Source organism: Silene latifolia, chromosome 10 (genome assembly GCF_048544455.1).
Source record: "Silene latifolia isolate original U9 population chromosome 10, ASM4854445v1, whole genome shotgun sequence".
NCBI lineage: Eukaryota > Viridiplantae > Streptophyta > Magnoliopsida > Caryophyllales > Caryophyllaceae > Silene > Silene latifolia.
Window position 1 is genome coordinate 156,883,261 of NC_133535.1, and position 17,398 is coordinate 156,900,658.

The 17,398-nt window shown below is 38.4% G+C and overlaps 2 protein-coding genes across 5 annotated transcripts; both read left to right on the top strand.

Moving 5' to 3' along the window:
- Nucleotides 1-4,629: 4,629 nt before the first annotated feature.
- On the top strand, nt 4,630-7,275 carry LOC141608720 (uncharacterized). The gene is made up of 2 exons (XM_074428065.1): nt 4,630-4,677; nt 6,313-7,275. The coding sequence occupies exons 1-2, from the start codon at nt 4,630-4,632 to the stop codon at nt 7,273-7,275; spliced, it is 1,011 nt and encodes a 336-aa protein (XP_074284166.1).
- A 4,690-nt stretch (nt 7,276-11,965) lies between these two features.
- Nucleotides 11,966-17,057, top strand: LOC141606514 (mitochondrial carrier protein MTM1-like). 4 transcript variants are annotated; one of them, XR_012526750.1, is made up of 11 exons: nt 11,966-12,057; nt 12,193-12,400; nt 13,750-13,908; nt 14,018-14,146; nt 14,482-14,541; nt 14,642-14,812; nt 14,938-15,034; nt 15,778-15,901; nt 16,031-16,180; nt 16,317-16,375; nt 16,683-17,057. XR_012526750.1 is itself a non-coding variant. In XM_074425668.1 (11 exons), exons 2-11 carry the CDS (start codon nt 12,203-12,205, stop codon nt 16,810-16,812), a joined length of 1,176 nt encoding a protein of 391 aa, XP_074281769.1. In that variant the 5' UTR covers nt 11,966-12,057; nt 12,193-12,202; the 3' UTR covers nt 16,813-17,057. The 4 variants fall into 4 exon arrangements, 3 of the variants coding, with proteins under 3 accessions (XP_074281769.1, XP_074281768.1, XP_074281770.1); XM_074425668.1 differs by having other exon boundaries at nt 13,819-13,908; nt 15,778-15,869; XM_074425667.1 differs by having other exon boundaries at nt 15,778-15,869; nt 16,683-16,926.
- The last annotated feature ends 341 nt before the right edge of the window (nt 17,058-17,398 follow it).

Below are 17,398 nucleotides of genomic sequence, written 5' to 3' on the forward strand. Positions count from 1 at the left end.
TTAATAATAAAAGATACTCGATAATTGATATTAAGATCAATAATTACTTTTTCCCATTATATGGCATAAGTCAAGAGAAAAAATAGCCATTTTTAGAATAAAAATAAGACTAAAATATATATATGTAGAAGACCCTAGACATTGCTAAATAGTTTTTTTTTAAGTTGCGTATGTCGTGTAATTAGCTAGTTGTACATAGTATAAATTTAAATTTTCTATCGATGATATACCAGAATCTTATCGTTAATTATATATTTGCGTTATGAATAAGTATTTTTATTTTTTTTCGATTTTATCGTTTTCTTATACAAAACTAAATGCTTGATGGTACGAAAAATAATTAGATTGAGAATTACATGTTTCCATTATTGCATATAAGTTAATATAAACCAAATAGCATTTTTTAGAATAAAAATAGACTATAATAGAAATAGAAGACCCTAGACATTGCTAAATTGTTAAATTTGAAGGGGCAACAAAACTACAAGAGCATATAATATAAAACACAAAATAAGAATAAAAAATATATGAAGGGATATGATATAGGGATGGGCTTAAAAGTAAGGGGCAACCGAGAATATAACATGCAATCATATTACTTGAAATGTGCCCTATATATAGGGGTGTTGCTTGTTGTATGTTGGACTACATCCATCCCACAATAATTTGTTAAGGAAGTTAGAGAAATAAGGCAAAAAAATGTGAGAGAAATGAGAAAAAAAAAATGGTGATTTTGGAGGAAGAGAAGGGGCTTACATGAAGAGTTAGAGTAATGTTGAGTAGCCAAGGATGACTTGCCTGAATTTTCTAGGTTAACAGTCTATTTACGATGGTAGATCGTTTATAGGACTCGTCAGGCAGTCTCCTTGGCTATCTTGACTTACTCTTCTCCTTCATGCTAGCCCTTTTCTCTTCAAATTTCTAATTTTATAATGCTCATGATTTATGTTGACGTCTATCTACGATGATGATGGTGGATCGTTTATAGATATAGGACTCGTCAGGCAGTCTTCTTGACTATCTCGACTTATTCTTCTCTTTCATGCTAGCTAGCCCTTTTCTCTTCAAGTTTCTAATGGTATAATGCTCATGATTAAGATTTTTTTTTTTTTTTTTTTGGCAACATGATTTAGAAATTAATTATGTTGTGTCTTATAAGTCGGAGTGTCCTCACCATAATTTGATGTGCACAAAATTGTAGGCATTATTGTGACAATACGTGAAACTTGAACCTTTGAAAGCTTGGTAGCATTGTTCATTCGTTATTCAACTCGTGTTTATCATCGCGTAAGTTATAGAAATTTGCATATCTTCATCTTCATTTTCATATATAATGTACTCCCTTCGGGTCATTTATTTACGTTTTGGCACAAAACCAAGGAAATGGAAAGAGACTATTTAGGGATGTTGTTATTGAATAATAAGTAAATCATTTAGATATGTGCATGATCAAATTACTTCTTTAAAAATAGTCCTAATATTAAAAGGTAAATAAATTAACTTTTACTTCAATTTCATTTCAGCTCAGTTTAGTTCGGCTCGGCTTTATTCAGTTCAAGCTTCATTCAGTTCAGTTCCGTTCCGCTTCTCTCTTTACAAATTAACTCTTACTTCAACTCCATTCAGTTTAGCTCAGTTACATTCAGCCAAAAAGAACAGGACATGACACAATCATAAATGAAATAGCTAAACAAATGACCGAAACGGAAGGAATATATTAATACCGACATCAAAATGTGTTTACTTGTTAGATAGTTAGATTGGTACAATGTTAGAGACGATAAGCAGGTGAACTAGTCATGAACCCATCACTCATGACACGAACATTATATTGTACCGTAGTTTACAATTAAATGTTATCATAATTATTGCTCTTACGGAGTTCTGACTCATTCCATTCAAAACAATCGTCAAAATATATTTACGGCAGACGTCGGCAGTCACATGTTACATAATTACATCACATGTTCCGTGATGTTCGTCTCAAGTGGCTAGTAGCCTAGAAGTAGTTCTTATATGAACGAAGATTCGAAGGTTGTTTACCAAATGAAAAATGTGCCTAACTTGTTATATGGGATTAGTATTACTCATTCCTTGAGAAGACCATTTTAATTAAAATCTTGATTATAATTGAGCTCTAATCAATATTTTAATATTTTAATTTAATACATTCTTTCCTCGAATGTTATTTTGGATTTAAGTAGTATAGTTAGTACACTAACATATGTTGAATTTCACTTAAGATGTCGGGAGTTTCTAGAATTTGAACCCGTAATCGTTTAATTACAATGACACTAATACAATAATACCATGTCATGACTGAGGTCCAATCAATATTTTCCTAATAATTCCGAATATAACCAACGTTTAAAACATTGATCTCGTGGTCCCTCCTTGTTAATAAGTTAATTAATTTGTGCGTTTATTCTGTAACAAAGTGCTAAATTTACCATGTTCATTATCATTGGGCTTGGATTATTTGAACTTTTTGGGCAAATTTATTGGGACACAACTTATGGTGCATCCAATTCGTTATCAAAAGCCCGGTCCATATAGCTTGCTTGCTTTCCGTTGCTTCTGCCTCTTGGACTTTTTTTTTTTTTTAACTACCTTATTTTGGTATCGACTGGACATGGAGTTCAGGTAGGGACATTTCAGGTCTGCAGACTTTGGATCGAGCCGGTTCATTTCGGATTCAGAGCATTTTTGGGACAACTATTATCAAGTTATTTGTAAATAATAATCAGCTTGGAAAAATAAAAAATCGGGTTTATACTGGATCGGGTCAATTCAGGTACGGGTCAAGTGCGGGTCTTAAGTTCGAATGTCGGGTTGGGTTTAAGTCGGGTCTTTGCTAGGACCCATTTACATATGTCGTTCATTATTATAAAAACTATGTCCATAGATTTGTAATTTGAAAGTTCGGTCAGCCCTGACGGTTAAAAAAAAAAAAAAAAAAAAAACTCCCTAGCATATTACACAACATTAAGGCCAAGCCTAAATCAACACCGCCATCCCTAGATTCTTAAAAAAAGGGTCCTGCTATACGTCGTCGACAAATTACTAAATATCGTCGACAATTAATGTAAATTTCCAAGTTTGCCCTCCATATCATAACTTCATATCCGTCTCACCAAAATGCAATTTCCGTCTCAAAACACAAATGCAATTTCCGCCTCACTAAAACACAAGTCACCGTCTCACTAAAATATTTCAAACAAAAAAAGAAGTCGGGTTTTGTAATTAACAACATGAACGGGAACGATTTTAACAACGATTCCAACAATGAAGCTAGTAACGAGGTTAGTTTACGATTTAGTTTTGTTAAAAATTTATGTTTTATTATCGTTTCAATCCCGAATTAGGATAGATGTCATGAATGTAGACGGAATTATGATAGAATTTGTGACGGATTTATTTGAAAATGCAATTGAAAAAAAAAAAAAAAAAAATTATACGAACTGGGCCTGGACGAAGAACTTTTTCGGCCCGGACACTGTCTTGACAAAAAAATCCTTCGTCCATAATGGGCCTTGGACGAAGTAAATTTTCGTCCAAAACCAGGCCTGGACGAAAAAATCCTTCGTCCAAGGCCCATTATGGACGAAGGATTTTTTTCCGTCCAGGCTGGTTTTGGACGAAAATTTCCTTCGTCAAGGCCCAAACCCGTGTATTTTTTTTTTTTTTTTTTTTTTTTTTTTGTTTCCGACTCGTTTTGTATAAAACATTTAAAATAATTAATTTCCGTCTTTTTTTGTATAAAACATTTAAAATAATTAAATACCGTCTTTGTATTATAAAACAATTGAAATAATTAATTATCGTCTTTATATTATATTTTTATCTTTAATATTTCCGACTCGTTTTGTATAAAATAACTAATTACCGTCTTTGTATTAGTTTTATATTATTTTTTATTTACTCTGACTCGTTCCGTAACAAATAATTAATTAATAACTAATTTATCGAAATGCGTGCGCAGGTGATTAACGATGGAGACGGTATTGATTACTCAGATCATTTTAAGACTAGCTTGTTCTTTGCATCTAGTATTCAAGCGTTTAATTGGGCATATGAGATCGGACTCCGACTCGGGTTTGGTATAAAAAGAGCAAGCAACAAGAAAGTTGGTCGTAACACGAATTTGAGACAACATTATTTTGTTTGTCGGATGGGTGGAAAAGGTCCCGTAAATAAGGATGTCGATTCTTTAATGAGGGGTAACACGGCTACCTCGTGGTGCAATTGCAAATTTTCAATGAAAGTTGTTGAATTAGAAGAGAATAAGTGGCAGCTTGTGATGAGATCCGGGTTTCATAATCATGCTTTAACGTTGTATTGTGACGGCGACAGATACTTTGCAAAGTTTGATGACGAGGAGTTGGCTTATATTGATGCCCAAGTTAGAGCTCACGTTAGACCGACAATTATTAGTGCGGGTTTGCATCAGCGGAATCCGGAAAAGTCAAGACCTAATCGGCGACAAATCTACAATCGTTCTCAAAAAGTAAGGGCCGAGGAAAGAGAAGGGAGAAACCCGGCACAACATATGTTAGCACTTGCGGTTCAAAGATAAGTACGTTCATTATTGGGTCAGCGATCGAGACCGATGAGCTAACCCACGTGTTCATGGCTCATCCAGAAGCCGTTAATATGTTTCGATCATACTATTATGTGGTATTGATCGATTCCACGTACAAGACAAATTTATACCGTCTTCCGCTTGTTGAGATTGTTGGAGTCACACCCGTCGGGAAGAGCTTTGTCATCGCGTATGCTCTTGTGACGCATGAGTCCGAGGATGTGTAACAGCCCAAGGTAACCTGCTAGCGTGATATTGTCCGCTTTGGGAGACACAACTCCCTCACGGCTTTAAAACGCGTCACACTAGGAAGAGGTAGCCACATGATTATAAACCATGCTTCGTTCCCCTCTTCTACCGATGTGGGAAGGTCACCTTCCCTCCTCCCCAAAGGAGAAGGCAGCGTCCTCGCTGCCCACCGGCACAGGCCCCGGCTCTGATACCATTTGTAACAGCCCAAGGTAACCTGCTAGCGTGATATTGTCCGCTCTGGGAGACACAACTCCCTCACGGCTTTAAAACGCGTCACACTAGGAAGAGGTAGCCACATGATTATAAACCATGCTTCGTTCCCCTCTTCTACCGATGTGGGAAGGTCACCTTCCCTCAAAATTGGGTTAGATCCACCCCGAAGGATGGGTAGCCTTAACCCTTCGGTGGTGTCCTTAGGGTACTCACTTCACTTTGTTTTAAATAAAGTTGTGAGTCTTGGGTGCGGTGGTGTGTATCCGCATGTCTAGGTCTGCGCAGATTTTAGGCTAGGGTTGTGTTGTCTCTTGGCCATGTTTTCTTAATAGTAACCGCTGAGCCAAGATACCGGTTCGATTACCTTCCCTACCTCGTGGTATAGACTTGAGTTACAAAGTGACTATTGACGGGACTAAGAACTTATGCCTGTATTTGATATATTGCCCTTTCTTGTATGGTGATTCTATGAATCATAGAAGGTGAGATGCAAGCCGGCTATGGTTGATAGAGTTTGGATTCCTGGATGTTATGTGACTCACATGATAGTGTAGTATGAGTCGGTCTAGTATTCGCATGCTAGGACTACGTGTTGTTATATTGTTGTTCACATGATAAGAACGATTGTCTAGCATCTATATGCTAAGGCTATGTGTTATTCATATTCATATTCTTATGTTTACATGTTACATTAATTATGACATTTCGTGGCTGGGAGAACCCACATCGGTAGAAGAGGGGAACGAAGCATGGTTTATAATCATGTGGCTACCTCTTCCTAGTGTGACGCGTTTTAAAGCCGTGAGGGAGTTGTGTCTCCCAGAGCGGACAATATCACGCTAGCAGGTTACCTTGGGCTGTTACAAATGGTATCAGAGCGAGGGAAGGTGACCTTCCCACATCGGTAGAAGAGGGGAACGAAGCATGGTTTATAATCATGTGGCTACCTCTTCCTAGTGTGACGCGTTTTAAAGCCGTGAGGGAGTTGTGTCTCCCGGAGCGGACAATATCACGCTAGCAGTTACCTTGGGCTGTTACAAATGGTATCGAGCCGGGGCTGTGCTTAGGTGGGCAGCGAGGACGCTGCCTTCTCCTTTGGGGAGGAGGGAAGGTGACCTTCCCACATCGGTAGAAGAGGGGAACGAAGCATGGTTTATAATCATGTGGCTACCTCTTCCTAGTGTGACGCGTTTTAAAGCCGTGAGGGAGTTGTGTCTCCCAGAGCGGACAATATCACGCTAGCAGGTTACCTTGGGCTGTTACAGGATGGATATTTGTGGGTGTTACGGAAACTGAAGGCCCTTCTCAATGATGCCGTTCAACCTAATGTTATTGTTACTGATTGCGAGGCAGGTTTGTTGAACGCGATTCCCATTGTTTTTCCGGATTCGTCCCACTTGCTATGTCTTTGGCATATATATTCTAACGTGGAGACGAAAGCACTTGATATCACGGGTCAGGATAGTTGGGCTAAGCACGTAACTTTTAACTTGTTTGAATCGGTTGTCGAGGCGAAGACCGAAGATAAGTTTAATGTTGCGTGGGGCAAATTGGCAAGGGAATGGGCGGGAGTGGCGGCTTATATTGAGAGGCAATGGTTCCCGCACTTGAAAAATTGGGCCAAGTATAGAACGAACAAGATAACTCATTTTGGGAATACTTCTACATCCCGGGTTGAGTCGGCTCATGCGAATCTGAAGAGATGGTTGAATAACGAGAAACTGGCCGTTGATAGCATTTGGATTCAGTTTCATTCTTTGATGGAAACGCAACATGTTGAGATCCGACACTCGTTGGAGTTATCTAGATCGAAGCGGTTGACGGGGATTCAGCGATTATTTTCCAGACTTTCTTTAAAAATATCAAAGAATGTCATCAGTGAATTGCGTGAAGAATTCGAAAGAGGTGCCAAGATGACGGAAGATGCCTTGATTATCGATTGCGGTTGTGTAAAGGCTACTACACTTGGTTTGTTATGTGCTTGTACACTTCATCGCATTGCTAGAAACGGATCTCGGGTCCCTGTTGATGTGTTACATGCATTTTGGAGGAAGTTGGAGTACGATGGTTCGGAGGCAATGCCGACTTGTGACGATGATCGATTGGAGGAGTTATTCGATGAAATTCGGAATGCAGATCCGAGTATGAGATCATCCATGGTCGATGCCCTTTACTCTCAGATACATCCGGAACTGCATCTACCAATATACCCTCACTCTTGTAAATAGGGACCTTCTTACTAGAGTTTAACGGCAACCTCAACTGGTCTGATGCAATCCCAAAGAAGCCACAAACATACATAAGGGGATCCGCCAACGTCCCGTCATTACTCTCCACCTTATAACAGTTACAATCAACCCGAACGCCTAAGATCTGCGCAACATCGTGAAGGAGTATGGACACACTACTACAGATACAGGCTATAACAACGGTCAAAAACCGTTGTTATATAAAAAAGCGGACGTTGTTAAAGCGTCCGTTGTAAAAGGTTTTAACAACGGTTGGTTTTCTTAAGGAAACCGTTTAACCGTTGTTAAAACTATTAACAACGGTTTTAAGTATAAAAACCCGTTGTGGAAAGTGTGACTCAATTTTGGAGGGAAAGTTATAACAACGGTTGTAATATACAAAACCGTTGTTATAACTAAAGACAACGGTTTTTTAATAAATAACCGTTGTTGTTTGTTCCTAAAAAATAAAATAAAAATTAAATTAAATATTACTAGATGCATGCATAATTACGGCCCGTTATAATTTCGATGCATATGCAGAATGTCCCTTAAATTAATTACCAACGGTTTTGAAAAAAACTTATAAATGTGACTATAAATATTAAAGCATCCTTTACTAACATTCATTAATTGAAACAACATGGCAATGAACCCTAATTTTATCAACAACGAAGAATGGCTTACACAAACGATTGAAGATGATGGGAAGGTTCTCGCCGGGCTTCCCGCCGATCAACACCCATTAATCAAAGCATCCCTTGAACATCAACGGAATTATTGGATTAAGAGGCGTGAAGCAGTCCGGCTTGTCAACAAAGCCTCATCATCATCATCATCTTCATACCCTCGTCGGCCTGTTACTCGCAACTTGGCTGCAGCCAGAGATATGTTGAGTGATACTCTTCCAACCTTATCTCCACATGCAAGTCGTGTCCTTGCATATATTCAATCTGTTATTGCAAAATATGAAGCCAATGACCCGAAAGTTAGCGGTATACCAGAGTGGCGTGATTGGTGGCAGGTTGAGAAGCGCTTTTTACGCTTAACCGGGTTGTTCCGCTTATTATACATCTTTTGATTTCGATAATTGCTTGTAATGTATTTGGTTTAAAATTAAATGAAATGATCATTTTGAAAGTGTTGAGTTATGCTTGTTTGATTTGCTTCCATTTTTGAACTCCATAGATCGGTCATCATCAAGATCCGATTATTACCGCCATCACTTGTGCATATGAACGGACAATATGGAATGAGAAGGGTTAGTAATAAGATGCATTTCCATTATCTCAATATATTCTCCAGACCCTAACTGCTAAAACAAACTCCAAATAAATTAACCCTCTCCTTAATCTTTCAAAACAAACTCCAAACTCCAACAAAATGAATGATATCATCCTTAAGACTCTTACTATGCTCGATCCGTACTGAAGGACGCCAAAGAAGATGGCTTGACGGAGCAGCAGCAGCTGCAGCTATATATATGACGATATAGCAGATGCTGAACGGAACCTAATGGTCGATAAAAACACATACATGGAAATGAAATAATTAGAAAAATAAAATAATGACGATGAAACAAACATGATAATTACAGAACGTACGTAAAGAGACGATGAAATCAACAGTGACGGCGAGAAGATAAAGCGACGATGAGAAAGAGAGAAAGAGACGACGGTTAAGGTTTGTGTTTTGTGTTTGTGTTTGGCTAATGCTGGATTTGTGTTTGTGTATTAAGGTTTGTGTTTTGTGGCTGCAGCAGACTTGTGTTTGTGTGGTTGATAGTGTGGAAGGTATTGACAACGGTTATTAAACAACAACCGTTGTCAAATACGTTTTAACAACGGTTGTAAATTAACAACCGTTGTCAAAGAAGTTTTAACAACGGGTTCCAAAAGCAACCGTTGTGATTACCTTTCACTATTTTTGCGTCAATTTTGCGCCACATTAGTAACAACGCTTGTGTATGTGTAACCCGTTGTTAAAACTAATAACAACGGTTTTTATAACCATACCCGTTGTAATTCATTTTAGTAAAATTCGCGCCATACATTATACAACGTCTATTGTGATTTTCGTGAATACTCGTTGTTAATGGGGCGTTGTAGTTGCCTGGATTTGTAGTAGTGACATCTCCCCAAAAGGCATGTGAAAACTGTTGGTGTCGGGTTGCCATCTCTCAACAAAAGCAGAAATAAAGGGCATGTTATAATACTCGGCCATGGAATCTAATAGGTGAGAAAGACCAAGACTCATCATAAATAGTCCGAACGGCAGGGAGGGAGTTGCCAACAACTCAACAACCTCGTCTTACCAAACCGGTGGTAACCCGTCAAAACTGGTCGACCGACCTCATTAGGAGTCGGCCATAAGGTGTTGGCAATGTGGCCCCCAAAGCTAGGAATCACGTGGGGAAACATCGGACCACCCGGAACACGATGATCGATCAACCACGAGACATCCTTACCCGACTTCTTCTTCTTCGGAGCCACCACACTACTAGAACTACCATCCGACATCCGCTGAAAACGCCCCTCCTCATTCCGTGTACGTGGCACTCTACGCACTCGCTCATAACCCGCCTCCTCCTCACCTATCACATCACCAGACCGAACCAGCTCCTCTTCCAACCGCTCCTCAGTCCACGAATCGGTACTACCATCTCCAACCTCAGACCCAAACTGGAGCCCCTTTCGAGCTCGAACGTGACGGTCATTTCCTCCACCGGCCATCTATTCAAAAAATAAAACAAAGAATTTATAAATATAAGTTTAAGTAAATTAAAAATTAAAAAAAAAAAAAATAACCCGGAACGGGTTTTTTTAATAATAATTAATTAATATTTTACGTAAACAAAACGAGACGCAACAAAAATATATTTACAACAACTTGATTACTTAAATTAATAAAACAAATAATTTATAAATATAAGTTTAAGTAAATTAAAAAATAAATAAAAAAACAAAATATCCCCAAAAGGAGTTTATTAGTAATAATTAATTAATATTTTACGTCGACAAAACGAGACGGAAAAAATATATATTTACAACGACTTCGCCACGGACGAGAATTATTATTAATAATTTATTAGTTTATAACGATAACAAAACAAGACGAAAAAAATTTATTTAAAAAAAAAAAAAAAGTATCGAGAAATTCTAAAACCTACAGAAAAAAAAAAAAAAAAACACGTGAACTGGGCCAGACGAAGGAATTCTTCGTCCAACTCCAGGCCCAGACGAAAGAATCCTTCGTCCAGAGTAGGGATGTCAATGGATCGGGTTCGGGTCGGGTGAAGCCTCGTCCGTCATCCATCCGTCCTTTTAAAATCTCATCCAACCCGTCCGTCATCCGTGAAACATATCATCCGTCATCCATCCATCCATCATCCATGGATGAAACGGGTGGATCGGGTGATAAACGGGTGTTGTGTATTTATATATTTCAAGTTAAAAAAAATGATGATTTTTTTTCTCTACAAAAATAAAGTTAGATAATTATTTTAGTTTAACTTTCTAGTGGGTAAGTTCACAAAATATTTATATTGAGAGTAGAAAAATATGAAAATTTAAATATTTTATATCTTAATAATGTGTTATATGTAAAAAAAATTAAAAAAAATAAATAATAAAATCGGGTGATGGATGGATGGCGGGTGGAATTTCTTCATCCAACCCATCCGTCATCCATCATCCGTTTCATCCGTCATCCATCCATCATCAATTTAAATCGGGTTTTCATCCATCTTTTAGGATCGGGTGGATCGGGTTTTGATGGATGCGGGTGAGATTGACATCCCTAGTCCAGAGCCCATATTAGACGAGGAATTCTTTCGTCTGGGCCTGGACTTGGACGAAGAAGTTCCTCGTCTGGGCCCAGTTCTCGTGTTTTCCTTTTTTTTTTTTTCGATTAATTGTTTCGATTATTCCGTTTGATTTTCGCGTAACACGACTAAATCCGATTGAAATCAAAGCATCTATCCTAATTCCGTCACAACTTTGGCATCTATCCTAATTCCGTCACAAATTTACAAACTAAGCAAAATAATACAAAAAATTATTAATACTAATCACATATCTTGTTGAATGTTTGAATTCGTGACGGAAATTATGCGGTCGATACATTTTTTTGTTGAAATTTGAGTCGGGTTTTTTTTTTTTTCAAAATTTCGAATGTGAAAGGTAGTTATTGAATAAAAAGGAAAATATGAGGGGGAGTGTGAGGGAGGGGCAAATTTGAAAGTTCATTAAAATTGTCGACGATATTTAGTAATTTTTCGACGACCTTTAGCAGCCAGGTAAAAAAAAGGCATTTTGAACGGGGTTAGGACAAGCTGGAACTAGCTCAACCCAACCCACCTTCTAAATAACCCAATTCAGAGCTCAGCAAAGAGAGCCCCCGACCTGCCACTGACCGGCGTGGCTAACCGTAACCCGGGTCGTGGCCAAGTCTTGTCTAGGACTTTTCATATATTGACGACCACCAGTACACACAAATTAACTAATCCAAAAAAATGGGAGCCAAGAACTAAATCAAACACGAAAAATACCACATCGTCACAACAAAGTACAGGTCAATGCTTTCGTGTACCCTAGAGAACCAAAGTATCAAACATGTGTCCCTCAGCCTCAACCGCCATTGATGGACCTTCTAATTTCCACATTTCATACATTATTATACAGTCATATATTTCTTGGTTTAAATTCCAATCATATTCTCCAATCAATTTCTTCAACATACATACATGTTAGTAATTTGACATTTTTAGTCACCAAAATAATGGTAAAGTTCATGCCTTTTTTTCCTTACCATTTTTTCAATATTCCAATCAATTTTTGATTTATTTTCATGTTTTAGCTTTCTGGGTATCAAATTCTCTTCAATTAACAAATACCCTTTTGTTGTTTTGTTGTACAGAAGGAATAAAATGGTGGAATTTTCTTCTTCTTCATCAATATCACCATGTTCTTCAAAGCAGTTGAAGAACAACAACAATTACAATAATAATAATAATAATAACAATAATAATCATAGAAATAGAAATAATTTCGTTGCGAATACGCTTTCTGCAGCAGGTGCTGCATTCCTCTCTGCTGTTCTGGTTAACCCTCTTGATGTTGCCAAGGTTTGATTTTTCATTTTTTTCTTGTACCCCTTTTGGATTTTCTGTTTTTTATTTATTTTATTTGGTGAATTGGTATTTCTGAGGATGTTTTTTTGCCTCCTGACATTGTTTTAACACAAATTCTTATTTAAGACGGACATATACGTCTTAAACAATAAAATAGGTCCAATAGAGGGATGACTGATGAGACAAACAGGACAATGCTTAGGGAATGACCCATTTTACCACATTTTGAGGTGATATTAGCTCTATTTAGCTAGATTAGGCCGCGACTGTGCCTCATGGCTTATAGTGAGAAATTTTCTTGTTTTGGGGTATTTTGGTAGTGCTTGTCCTGTGGAATTTGGTAGAATTTGCATTATGTTGCTGACATTGGGAAATGAGAGGTGAGGTGTGAGGGAATTGTTTAAGGTCTTCAGATATGGGGGAATTGTCCTAGGAAAAAAATTGAAAATTTATGTGGTCTGTCTCAGTTAGGCACATACTCCCTCTGTCTCGTCATTTGTTGTCTTTTGATTTTGGCACAAAGACCTAGAAAAGAGGAGAGGTCCAATTACTAAATGACATGTGAACCAAATTGAGTGTGAATAATTAAATTGTTCATCAAACGCATTCCTAAAATAGAAAGGACAACATTTGACTTAGACACCAAATAGAAAAGGATAACAAATGATTGGATCAGACACCCTAAAATAGAAAAGGATAACAAATGACTGTAACAGAGGGAGTATTTGATAGGGTTAGCTTGAAGTTCGATTCTAGTGTCGTCGTTATGGCATTTTATTTCGATTGTTTAAACAAAAGTGCGGAAAGAGAGTTGGTTGTTGTTTAATTGCAAATGTGGGAGAGGTTTAATGGTTGTGAAAGTCCATGATTCTACGGAGTAGATGTTATTCTAGTAGGCAAGCTCTTGGTGTGTGCAAGGCTTGTCGAGACTTGGTTTTGGAGTCTATTATACTCCGTAGTAGATTAATCTCCCAAAAATTGTACGCCACACCCCCGCTTTACACCTTGGCCATGGGTCCTGCTCGGGTCATTCTTGAAACTAAGAAAACATTATTATTACCCCCGTTTGTCAAAGGTTTTCGTCTATGACAGGGTAAAACTGTCACATGTGCGTGTCATTTCTTTACAGTCGAGTGTTGCTTCACAGCGTAAGAATCAAAAAATTTAGTGAGCCATTTTGTCCTGTCAAATTAAAAAGTGTAATAATTTGATGAACTGTGATGCTCAGCCTGATGTAGTCTGGTGGTTTAGCACCTCATTGAGTCGTTGGTATTATGCTTTGTGCCTGTCCTTATTTGAGTTTAGCCGACAATCTTACATGGGTTATGTATATATATATGAAGGGTTTTTTTCACGAACGAAGTGATACAATGGTACTCGTAGCATACATAATACTGATACTGTCAGTGCAGACAAGGTTGCAAGCTCAAGCTGCAGGAGCTCCGTATGCTCATCCATTAAGCAACGCGTTGAGTCGGATGGCATTCTTCGGTCCAACAATGGTATGCCAATGATTATTGAATGTGTTACGTGAAAGTTTGTTATCGAAACTTTAGTTCTTTTTTTATTCTCATTTAATTGGTCATGCTGTTTCTGTCTATTCCTTGACAGATGTTTGCTGACTTAAGGTGTTCACCCACATGCGCTCGAGCTGGAATTCAAGGAACAGTGTCTATATGCCCACCTGATTGTTTTCATTACAAAGGAACGTTAGATGCACTCTACAAAATTGTTAGACAGGTAGAAGGCCATGTATAAGCTGCTCATCTATTTACTGTTCTTAATCGTAACGACATACCAAATTGTATAACATGTCTCTGATGATAGTTTGCGTTTAGACCGCCATATATTCACTCATCTTTTTATCTGTGTTCTGTTTTCCTGCCAAAGTCGGTTTTTATAGCGCTGAGAACCCTGAGCATTAGTTGCCTGCTGTTAGTTAATCTGTTACATATGAGCCATGATGAGCTCTAAGTTTTTCTTACCTTCAGAGTAGTCAAATATGCTTTATTTATCTAACTTTCCTTGTTGGTATATTTTTGAATGAATCGAATTAAAAGTGTAGACGTATACAGGAAGGAGTCACACGACTATGGCGAGGAACAAATGCTGGCCTGGCATTGGCAATACCAATGGTAACTTCCAGAGAAATTATGGACGTGATTTTCTGTATATGTAATATGCTCGTTGTTTTGTTAATTTATGCATTTAGTTGTTCTATGTATTTCCCTTCAGGTAGGAATTTATCTTCCTTTCTATGATGTATTCCGAAATCGTATGGAGGAATTAGCTGCCGAAAGATTGCCAAGTATGAAGCCATACGTGCCCCTTATTGCTGGCGCTTTAGCTCGCTCTCTAGCTTGCACCACATGTTATCCTATTGAACTCGCCCGAACACGGATGCAGGTGCTTCTCTTCTCTGTCTGTTTTAACATTGATGTGAACCTAGTAATGTTAACCTTTTTTATTTTTAGGTAATAATAACATGCTAATTTTTCAAGATTTTCTCTACACCAAATATTGCATGTTAGGCATTTAAGGAGTCCGGAAAAAAGCCCCCTGGTGTAGTGAAGACCCTTATCGGGGTTGTTTCTAATGGCAATACGGCAACAAACCTCCACAGTTTATGTGAGTTTATCCTTCTTCACTCCTTGTAATGCATGACTGCAGCATTTCAGTTAGTTAACTCTTGGGTCTGCGCGTCCTTCTTTTTAAGCACAAAGATTTTAAGGTTTTAACTTTTAACTGGGAAACACGCTGTACAAGCCAATAGCACCAAGCTCTCTTGTGTAAATGCGTTCTATAAATTGTTTCTAAATTCACTCTTAGGAGCTGAGACCTTTTTTGCAACGTGATTTCGAATGTGTAGCGAAAGTTTTTTTAGATCTTGCATATATGTAGACCCGGCAAAAACAACCCGACACGATCGACCCGACCCGAATTACATCACTTGAACGTGGCTCGAAACCCGAATTGACCCGACCCGACCCAAACATGACCCTAGCTCTCTAAACCAAACCTGTAATTGACCCGACCCGAAAATGACCCGTTCCTGAAACCACCAAACCCGAAAATGACCTGACAAAACATAACTCTAATTGAACCAAAAAGACTTGAAATGACTTTTTCTTTCTTATTCATTGACCCGAAAATGACCAGACCCAAAACAACCTGACCTGCTTGACCCGAAACAGACCCGACCAACAAACCGGAAACAGACTCGAAACCCGAAATGACCCGACCCGAAGTAACCCGAGATCAATGAGAGACCCGAACGGCCCAACCCAATTGACCCGTTTCCAGGTTTAAATATATGTTCATTCTTAGAAAATCCAGTTCTAAGCACTTGACGTATTATCTCCTTTGCACAGTACGAAATTTCCGCTTTCTTTGGACTGGTCTTGGAGTACAGCTTGCTCGTGATGTTCCGTACTCAGCTATGTGTTGGTCAATCCTCGAACCTGTAAGATGTTCGATTTCAGTAAATTTGCTAAGGTGCCTTCCCTGTTTGTATTTATTCATGTGAGGGTGCTGCCAAATTCCAATTTCAGTGCCCTCCAATTGTGGGAGACTTATTTTAGCTTGTATGATTACTGTAGTGATACTGTTCTTATTATCTTGTAGATGAGGTGGAAACTTATGACCCAAGTTGGAGACGGAGCAAGTGTTCTCACTGTCCTTGGTTCAAATTTTACTGCGGGATTTATTGCCGGAAGCCTTGCTGCAGGGGCAACATGCCCCTTGGATGTTGCAAGGACACGTCGACAAATAGAGGTTGACTTGAAGTTAAACCATTTCTGTGCTGCTTATGACAAACGTTTGCATTCTTTTGTACTATTTATTAATTACCGGATTTAAGGATTCTCTGCTCGTCTTTCTGTTACCTAAATACGATTTGTGTTGATTACAGAAGGATCCTCTCCGGGCACTGAAGATGACTACGAGGCAGACACTGGTGGAGATCTGGAGGTATGTACTTGAAAATCTCTGGATAAATCTATTGTGTGCTATTTTACGCGGTAATCCTTGATTGTTCTTTATATAAAATCATTTTGAGGACCTAAGTGGTAGAATAATAACCCAGTCTTTTCTGAAGATTTTGTCTTTTTATGTTTTCCGATTGTTCCTTGTTCCGTGACTTTTTATGTCAAATTCAAGTACGCATCCACAGACAATAAAAATATATCTGAAGATGCGTACATGAATTTGGCATTGTCCGACAACCTACTTCAAACATGCGTAACGTATATCTAATAGACCTGTTCTCATGCAACAGAGATGGAGGAATGAAGGGTTTATTTGCCGGGGCTGGGCCTCGTGTAGCTCGGGCAGGTCCATCAGTCGGGATTGTGGTTTCGTTCTACGAAGTTGTAAAGTACATGTTGCAAACTAGGTTCAGTTCATGATTAGGCTGCTGGCAAACTGTACAAATGTAGACTTTAGAATTTAGAGATTAGATTCGTCTAAGCCATGAATAAAGCAAGGTTGCGCGTAAAGGAGCAACTCATAGGTCATAGTGCAGGTATTAGTCATACCAAATTTTGATTATCCGATATGTACACCATACAGTTTTTTCCGAGGGTTGCCTGAGCTCAGGTTGTATTTGATGGCTTATGTATGGCCTTAATTTATCACAAGTTTTTCATGCATAGATGTCGGTTAGTTTAACTAGTGCTCCGGAAATTCATAGTGGCTATAATCTTATTTATGCCTGCGCATGCGACCTTTTGCAACTGGAAATAAAAAAGTTGCACTGTTTAGTTTTTTTTTTTTTGGGTGACGAGAGAACCAGCAACCGCTATCTTTGGTGCGCATTGGGTAAACCCTCGGGTGTACATGATAGCCTGCAAATCACGTATACTAGGGAAGCCACCCGAGGGTGACAGGCTCGAAGTCTATTAGGCATGCACTGTTTAAGGTTAACAATGAGATAGAAAGAATAATGGCCGGGGCAAAATTCTGACATATATTGAAAGTATAACAGGCCTAATA